Consider the following 10,000-nt stretch of genomic DNA (forward strand, 5'->3'; position numbering starts at 1 on the left):
CCCGTAGAGTTTGAATTAGGCTTTGCTGGTCCAGAAGCGGTTCCTGCCGTCAAAACACTCTCCCTCGATTCTGAAAAGACTGAATCTGAGAGCAACATCTTCACTCATCTTTACTCGCTTCACTAGAAATCACTCCATGATGTACGATCATCGAAAGTTTGGCATGGACGTGACGTACGAACGTAGACCTAGCTACCGTAAGCCTAAGCTAGCTAACGAATAATTTTTTATTTTTGTATTTTTTATTCTTCCTCCAAAGATCCATATTTATGAACTAAATATATAATTATCAAATATTCATATTTATACTTAGATTTATTTACTTTCAATTACTAACCAAATATTTGATTCTATTTTGTTTTCTCATAAATATGCGAACGAGGTTATAGATGGGATTTCCCAGTTTCCCTCCTAGGCCTCGAGCGAGTTTGCATATGTACAGTGTACGTATGCATGCGGTGATGTGGTATTGGGTATGGTGCATTGTACATGTAGTCGGCGCGTTGATTGTGCAGCTAGCTGCATGCAACCAATGAACTTCCCTGCATACAGCTACCATGCAATTCGCAACTAGCGACATTATGTAGCACGATAGTCGTGTAGAGTCTAGTCAACATGTACTAGTATACGCGCGCATGGAGCTGATACGAAGATAGGCTAGGTAAGCCATTGAACTCTAGCAGCTATACCGCGTACACATACGTACGTATATCAACAAATTAAAGTTGATTGATGCGTTGCGTTTATGATATCGATTGATAATGCAATAATTGAACACGGGTAAGTTGTGTTTGCTCTGATCCTTTCATCAATGGTGATGGGATTCAGGGATTGCCAAATGATGGATAATGCATTAAAAACGTTGAATCTTGGAGGGGGAGCATTTTTTTTTGGGGGGGGGGGATCGCTCCCGCTATTCGATTTGCGAGAGCGACATTGGAACTTTCCCGAGCGAAATCGCTCAGTGATTAAGACTCCAACGATTCTCGGTGTTTATCTTACCACTCATTTTGTCGTCCATCCTTCAATACACACACACACACACACACACACACACACACACACACACACACACACACACACACACACACACACACACACACACACACACACACACACACACACACACACACACACACACACACACACACACACACACACACACACACACACACACACACGCACACACACATGCACACACACACACACACACACACACACACACACACACACACACACACACACACACGCATATATATATATATATATATATATATGTATATGTTTATATATACATACATACATACATTATGTATATATATATATATATATGTGTGTGTGTGTGTGTGTGTTGTGTGTGTGGGTGTGTGTGTGTGTGTGTGTGTGTGTGTGTGTGTGTGTGTGTGTGTGTTTATATAAATATATATATATATATATATATATATATATATATATATATATATATACACACCTGAAGTGAATCGCTAATGGCGGCGTATATCAGGAAAATCATTTCCGAAAGTCACCCCGAGGTTCAAACCGAGGCCTCGCTTGACACCAGGCCAGTACCTTACCGACTGAACTAAAGGAGACTAAAAAAACCACAACTTGATCTAACTCCCGAAGAATCTAGGTAGACTGCTAACTGCCGTCTTTGCCTACTTTTCACAGAGTCCTGCACTGAACTCATAGATAATTGGTAAGGCTGGTACGAACCCTCGATGGGTTTTCATCATTTTATATTCCTGAAGTGAATCACTAGTAGCAGCGTATATCATATAAACAATTTCCAACAATCTCCCCCCGGTTCGAACCGAAGCCTCACTTGACACTAGCGTATGGTACAAACTGCTCCTAGCGATTCACTTAAGGTATTTACAACGACAAATGCCCATCAAGGTTTCGTACCAGCCTTACCGATTGCCTATGAATTGAGGTCGGAACTCTGTGAAAAGTAGGTAAATATGGCAGTTAGCAGTCTACTTAGATTCTTTGGGAGTTAGATCAACTCCTGGTTGGAGTCTTTTGAAGCTCCTTTAGCTAAGTCGATAAGGTACTGGCCTGGTGTCAATCGAGGCCTCGGTTCGAGCCGCGGGACAACTATCGGAAATTATTTGTTTGAAATACGCTGCTACTAGCGATTTATTTTAGGTATTTACAACGACGAAAACCCATCAAGGTTTCGTACCAGCCTTACCAATTTTCTATGAGTTGAGCTCAGGGCTCTGTGAAAAGTAGGTAAAGACGACAGTTAGCACTCTACCTAGATTTTTCGGGAGTTAGGTCAAGTTGGAATTTTTTGAGTCTCCTTTAGTTCAGTCGGTAAGGTACTGGCCTGATTTGAACCCTGGGGTGACTGTCGGAAATTATTTGTATGAATTACGCTGCTACTAGCGATTTATATACGGAATTTACAATGACGAGAGCCCATCAACGTTTCGTACCAACTTTAACGATTATCTATGAGTTTAGCTCAGGACTATGTGAAAAATAGGTAAATATGGCAGTTAGCAGTCTGCCTAGATTCTTCGGGAGTCAGATCAATTTCAACTTGGAGTCTCTTGAAACTCAGCCGTTAATGTAATGGCCGGGTGTTAAATGAGGCCTCGGCTCGAATACTGTGGCGACTGTGGGAAATTATCTATATGTAATATATGTATATATGTATATATATATATATTTATATATATATATATACATATATATATATGTATATATATATATACATATATATATATATATATATATATATGTGTGTGTGTGTGTGTGTGTGTGTGTGTGTGTGTGTGTGTGTGTGTGTGTGTGTGTGTGTGTGTGTGTGTGTGTGTGTGTGTGTGTGTGTGTGTGTGTGTGTGTGTTTAAGACAGATTGAATCTTTAGAAGCTCTGCCAAGGGATTCGAACCCTGACCTGTGCGTGCATAATCACGAAGCCAAGACGCTAGCAACTGAGCCATGTACGATGCTACAAAAGGACTGTACAAGTCCCCGAGCACACTCTACATAGCTACAGCAGACGTAGTCTCATTTTCATCGATTCCCCATTTAGGCAAGCCCTCCGACAAGTTGCGCCTTGGCTTCGGGATTATGCAAGTACAGGTCAGGGTTCGAATCCCTTGGCAGATTTTATAAAGATTCAATCTGTCTTAAACATACGCAATTTGTCGAAGGGTTTGCCTAAATGGGGAATCGATGAAAATGAGACTACGTCTGCTGTAGCTATGTAGAGTGTCCTCGGGGACTTGTACAGTCCTTTTGTAGCATCATACATGGTTCAGTTGCTAGCATCTTGGCTTCGTGATTATGCACGCACAGGTCAGGGTTCGAATCCCTTGGCAGAGCTTGTAAATATTTAATCTGGGGTAGGTAATAGTTGTTATACAGCTTCCTTTACTATATAGAGATCATGAGAAAAAAAAATATTACATAGATGAAAAATATGAGAGAACTTTATGTACTAAGGTTGATTTAGCACGACGTATTCCACATTCTAAACGGACTCCTTAGAGCGTACAGACAGAATAATGTCTTATTCATGATTTGTTCCCAATACAAGATATATTAGAAAATATTTTCACACAGTTGCGGTTAGCTGTAAGCAATTTATAATCCGAAAGTAGTTCGGAATACTGAAAATGAATAGATTTCTACATTTTTGGAGGTCAAGTTTACGGGTTCAAATTTGTTTGCGTGTTGAGAATCAGCACCAGATTCGATAGGGACACAAAAAGGCTTTTTTTTTTTTCTCTTCTTCTTTAGTCCGAAGACCTTTGCACGTCATGTTTAGCATCTTGATGTCTCATTTCAGCTCCCAGTGGTCATTGGTGGGCTACAACCTGGCGGCGTACTCGGTCGACCCCGCCAAGCGTTGGGATATCATTAACCGCTTTTATTACCACATGCAAACATCCATCATCCCCGACGAGTCCTTCTTCCCGACGATGGCCTTCAACTCGCCCTACTGGTTGGTGCAGCAGTCTTTGGGATTTCCTCTCTGCTTCTTCTGGTTGATCACGCCCACGAAATTTCACCTTTTGACAACACGTGTACTTCTCTCTCTCTCTCTCTCTCTCTCTCACTCACTTTTGCTGTTGGCGGCGATGGTGTTCCTTTAATAAATCATTATCATCACCTTTCAGGTTCCTCGTATCCCCACCTCCACCTTCTCTTCCTGCTCCTCTCTAATCTTTCCCCTCGTTTTCCTCTTCACAAATCCTTCCTCCTTCTCCTCCTGTTCCTTCTCCCTCCTCCACCTCCACTTTCCTGCCCCACCTCCTCCCCCTCCGACCCTCCCTCTTTTCCCCCTTCTTCTCTCCCTCCTGTAGGCGAATTTGTGAGAGAGTTTATTAGTGGTCAGATGACTGAGGCCTTTCCCCCTTTACTGGCGTCGCCTCCAAGTAATCGTCCATCCCTCGATCCCATCCACTCCCCCACCTTCCACCTTCTACTCCTAAACGAATTTGAGCAGCGGCCTTGCAACAGTGAAGGCCTCGGGAGCGAAAGGACCAACTCCGTTCCGGCAGACTCTATTCTTCACCTCCCTCATGGTGTGCGCTGTCATTCGTCCTTGTTTTCATCTCTAATGTTGTATTAGGTTTATACATCGCAATTTATCCAAATGTTTTCATTTCATAAGTATCATGTGTGTCTGTGTGTCTGTTTATCTGTCTGCCGACGGCCAACAAGATCAATCGTTATATGTGTGTGTGTGTGTGTATGTGTGTGTGTGTGTGTGTGTGTGTGTGTGTGTGTGTGTGTGTGTGTGTGTGTGTGTGTGTGTGTGTGTGTGTGTGTGTGTGTGTGTGTGTGTGTATGTGTGTGTGTATGTGTGTGTGTGTGTGTATGCATGTATGGATATATATTTGTTTGTATGTATACATACATATGTGTGTGTGCGAGAGTGTGTGCCAGTGTGTGAGCGTGTGTGCGTGTGTATGAGTGTGTGTGTGGGTGTGTGTGGGTGTGTTTGTGTGTGTGTATGTGTGTGTACGCGCGCGTGTGTGTATATGCGTGCGTACGTACGTAAGTACGCGGGCGCACGCGTGTGTGTATGCGTGTATACGTGTGTGCAATTAAAGCTGCCTCTCATCATCTTTGGTCGTGTGCACTGGCGCCACACCAAGATATTTTTGGGACAAAGATCCAGGAAAGTGCTAGTTGGCTTGACCCGACCTGACTTAATCTGCAGTTTAGTATAAAACCTTGATGGTCACCACATTTCTGAGCTCACAGAGGTTTTCCTCTTCCGCCTCATCAGGAACAAGTCGGCGCCCATTGGATTCCACTTCCTGAAGCAGTTTGAAGGACATAACGCCATCAACCTGTGCCGTCACATGGAGGACACCGATTTCTGCGGCCGGGTAACTGCCGAAAGTGCCCATTTCCTCAGGGTGACAGGGAGAACGAGAGGGAAGGACGGAGGGAGGGAGAGCGAAAGAGAGGGAGGAAATAAGGGCGAGAGAGAGAGAGAGAGAGGGAGAAGTTACACGTCCCATAAATATATATATTCTTTCACTTGACTTCCCACAAAAAGATTGTTAGGCCTCTGCACTGCCTACATTAATAATATTTTTTATCACATGAGGCGTCTAGAAACAAAGAGGCATCCTGCCACTTTTAATAGTTTTGAGTTAAGTATGGATCGTGATAGGCGCAAGCCTCCTCTATAGACATACATCCATGCTTAATTCGAAACCAGTAAAAGTGGCGGGGATGCCCCTCTGTTTCTGAACGCTTCATATAATCCTCACTTATTAAAAAAAGGATAGAATAGAAGGCGTTCTCTGATTCTTGTTCCCATGGCAACCAGGGTCCTGGTCCGTTCGTGGACGAAGATATTCATGAGCTCGCAGAGGCGTCACACCGACACTTCTTTGCCAGGAAGTTCCCTACTACAGATCCCAAAGCAAACATCAGAATCAAGGTAGGTGATGTGGGCAACGAAATTGGGTCAACACTAAGTGTTAAAAAATATTTTGTTAGCGTCATCTATATTAGAATTAGAATTCACTATGACAGAAATGCTATAGATAACCAGTCAAATAAACAAATATATAGAATAGATAACTGGATAGATAGATATAGACAGATATATGAATAAATAACTAAGTCAAAAGATAAGTATGCAAATATAAGTAGATGCATAGATAAATATATAAGTAAATAGATATATGGAAATAAATAAAAATATATAATTGAATGAATAGATAAAGAAACAAAAATGAATAAAGAGATCAATGAAATTAATAAATTAATAGATAAGTAAATAGAAAAATAAATGAAAAAGTAAAATAAAAAAAGACTTGCTTCAGTACCTTGGCGATATTTCCCACTTTTTTTTTTATCGAGAAACTTATTAGGTATAAAGATGAAATTAAATCACTACTCAATGAATGCCCAGAGATCTTCTTTAAGCTGGACAAAATTGGCTTTAACGGGAATTAGATCTTAGAATGGGACACAGGGGCTGAGGGGTGAATCGAAGTTGTTTTGTAGTCCTTCATCACCCAGGGTTCGTCACCTTTTAAAAGCTGAACTGAGGATAACTTTAGGTCTTGATGTGTGAAGACATCCCTGAGCACGCCTACCTCTCATCCTTCCTTATGTCCTGCGCAGGTGATCGAGCACGTTCGTACCACCTACTACCAGTCATTGAACAAACACCTCCACAAGGCAATCCTTAACCAACTGGCAAGGAAAGCGTTTCCCCAGCTGGCTGAGGAACTCCGGTCTCATCCCATCTTGAAAAATCTGGCCACCATGGCGGGAGGCGCCTTCAAGTACCGGGTGGGTAACTATACTCTCCTTCCTCCGTCTTTCGATGCCAAGGCGTCATTTCGCAGGAGGCTGATTGCGATATAAAAAAAATAAGTTCTCCTTTCTTCACAACTGCATATACAACTTCTTTAAAACAGGATTTTTTCCTTATTGAATCTATGAGTATATGGTATATTAATTGTGAGTTTGAATGAAACTTGGTTTTCTGATTAATGCAGATTTTGCCACGTTTGCATGTGGTCAACCCTTGCTGTTCGCTGCCCTTCGAGTGGTCCTTCAAGAGCACGCAGGAGTTTACTTATGCCATCGACTTCCACATTGTAAGCTCGTCGTCACTTTAAAAAGGACACCTAATTTTCTTATAAAAAAATTTAATAGCTGAAGATCAAAGGGAGAATTACTGTATATATGTTGTACGACACACTTAGCTAGCCTATCGTTACTAGATCAGTCAGTTCTAAGATTAAGCCTCGTCTCCTTCACACTTTCATTCTTTCTTTTGTTATCTGAATTTTTTATAGAAATATTAAAGATTGACATTTTACGAATTATTTTATCATCTAGAAATATTTCCAAAACATTAAATATTGAAAGACTATTATTGTTTAGATAGTTTATCAAAAAGATAAAGAAAATAACTTCAATCAATCGCCGATAACGTTTATAATTTTTTTTTACCTAGAAACAACTATTAAACACCAGCCTTTTCATGACTCCTTTTATCATATGAAAAAATCAAAATATTAGACAATGATATCATATTGTATCATGTAGGTAGTTATTTATTTCAAGAGGTGAAAAAAAAATCAGCCAATCAGAGACGACTCCATGAACCAACAAAACTTCTTTTTATTTCATAGTTGTTAATATATATTTTCACCCAGCAATTAACATAACACGAAGGAACTTTGGCTCACATTTTCATAACTTCTGAATAGTCTTACCTCTATCGTTGTATAAATATTCTATGGAAGTTTTAATATCAAGACAATTTAAAGGCGAATGGTGGATTATTTTTGGACTACCTATGAGTCCCATAACACAGTAATGTGTGTTACAGATGTTTTAGCCTGGTTATAGCCAAGAAATTTTATCTATTCCCCAAAGGGTGAGGGTGGGGTGATGAAAATGCTTGAGGGGATAAAATTTTGACCAATGTGAACCCCAGCTGGTCGTGATATCGATCTTCAACTGAATCATTCACGTTAACCGTGATACTCATCCATGAACTACCCTCCTCCACTAAAATTTTCATCAGTCTTGTACATTAAAATATCATAAGTACGCTACTTCTTATGATGTTCCTTAAATCTAATAAAAGAAAAAGGAATAGGAATAAAAAAAATAAAGAGTAGGAATAAAAATGAACAACGTTTGTTATGTCCGTAGACTTTTATCAATACCGTCTTGAATCACTTTTGGTGCAACGAATATGTACGTGAAAATGGGACATGACCTACTGTGTATGTAGTATATTTTGTTCTTATATATAAGCATAAATATATATATATATATATATATATATACATATATATATATAATATATACATATGTATATATGAGAGTAATACGCTAATGACAGCGACATCAAACCGAACCCTGCATGCAACTGTCATAACATTTATCGATATGTATATATATTTATATATACATATACATATATATAAACATATATATATATATATATATATATGTGTGTGTGTGTGTGTGTGTGTGTGTGTGTGTGTGTGTGTGTGTGTGTGTGTTTGTGCGCGTGTATATATATATATATATATTATATATATGTATGTATGTATATATGTATACAAATCTATGTATATATATGTATATATATATATATATATATATATATATATATATACTCGTATATTAGATTTAAAACCCACTTTTGGAAAAGAAGAGATGAAAGTAGAGAGTTCCGTATATTTCGATCACTATCTGTGATCCTCTTCAGCAGATTGAATACAGAATTAAAAAGACATGTATATATACAAAGATGTGAGGTAAATATGTAGGAACCAGAGCAGGACTCAAGTCACGTGGCCGACGCTACGCGGACATTGTTGGGTTTTGTCCACTATTATTATGGACGGCAGTCTATTAACTGCTAAGGTGGTCATGCAGTCAGGTGACCATTGACCGTTTAATATATCATAATTAGGAAAATAATTTATCAACGAAGATTCAATTGTTTTCCTTCTGAAACTACATTTTGACCTGTAAATAATTTCAGCATCGTCCCAATCTATGCGGTGGTGCTGAGATACCGCAGAGTTCTCTTGTCCATATTTTGCTGAATTCTTATGCTTTTTTATCCTAGGTGTCAGGTCCCGTCCAGTTTGTCCCCAGTAAATATCCTCTCAATCTAGACATGACAACATAAGCTTTTATAAATCTACTTCCCATCCTAATAAGAAACTTAATTGGGAAAAAATGCATAAAATTACCCTTCAACAACTCCATAAACAAAATTGATCAATTATTACCAAAAGATAACATTAACTTTATCTTCTATTATCCCAAAACCTTGTTCAGCAAACTAGTCAAAGTACACCATAGGCTAAAACGGGACATAAACCCAGGAGTAATGCCATGTCTAGATTTTGATGATGTTTACTGGGGACAAACCGGAAGAGACCTGACAAATAGGATAAAAGAGCATAATAATTCAGCAAATTTTGGACAAGAGAACTCCGCGGTATTTCAGCACATTGCCAATAAAGACAACCGCATAGATTGGTACGATGATGAAATTATTTACAAGTCAAGATGTAATTTCAGAAGGAAAATAATTGAATCTTCATTTATAAAATGTCTTCCTATTATATATCAAATGGTCAGTAGTCACATGACTTAGCAGTTAACAGACTATTGCCATCCATATTAACAGTGGACAAAACCCAACAAAATCCGCGTAGAGCCCTCCCCTGGTTGCTACATATTTACCTCACATCCTTGTATAAATACATGTCTTTTCAACTCTGGATTCAATCTCTTAAAGAGGATCACAGATAGGGATCGAAATATACGGAACTCTACTTTTGTCTCTTCTTTTCCGAAATTGGGTTTTAAGTCTAATGTTACTAATGTGCTTTGCCATTGCTTTGTTGTGATATATATATATATGTATATATATATATATATACATATATATTTATATATATATATATTTTTTTCTTTTTTTAGAAATTCGCTAGTGAAAAGCGACATCAATCAGACAATCTC

General features: G+C 39.0%; 1 protein-coding gene across 2 annotated transcripts in view; it reads left to right on the plus strand.

Moving 5' to 3' along the window:
- LOC143033436 (uncharacterized) overlaps positions 1-10,000 on the plus strand; it is a 161,294-nt gene that overhangs the window by 95,005 nt on the left and 56,289 nt on the right. For both annotated transcript variants that reach the window (XM_076198875.1, XM_076198876.1), the window contains exons 11-15: positions 3,807-3,962; positions 5,256-5,358; positions 5,808-5,921; positions 6,614-6,784; positions 6,994-7,095. In XM_076198875.1, coding sequence (XP_076054990.1) covers positions 3,807-3,962; positions 5,256-5,358; positions 5,808-5,921; positions 6,614-6,784; positions 6,994-7,095 — 646 coding nt within the window. The remainder of the gene's footprint in view (positions 1-3,806; positions 3,963-5,255; positions 5,359-5,807; positions 5,922-6,613; positions 6,785-6,993; positions 7,096-10,000) is intronic.

The sequence above is a fragment of the Oratosquilla oratoria genome, chromosome 15, assembly GCF_046742065.1.
Source record: "Oratosquilla oratoria isolate Oo_2021 chromosome 15, ASM4674206v1, whole genome shotgun sequence".
Lineage (NCBI taxonomy): Eukaryota > Metazoa > Arthropoda > Malacostraca > Stomatopoda > Squillidae > Oratosquilla > Oratosquilla oratoria.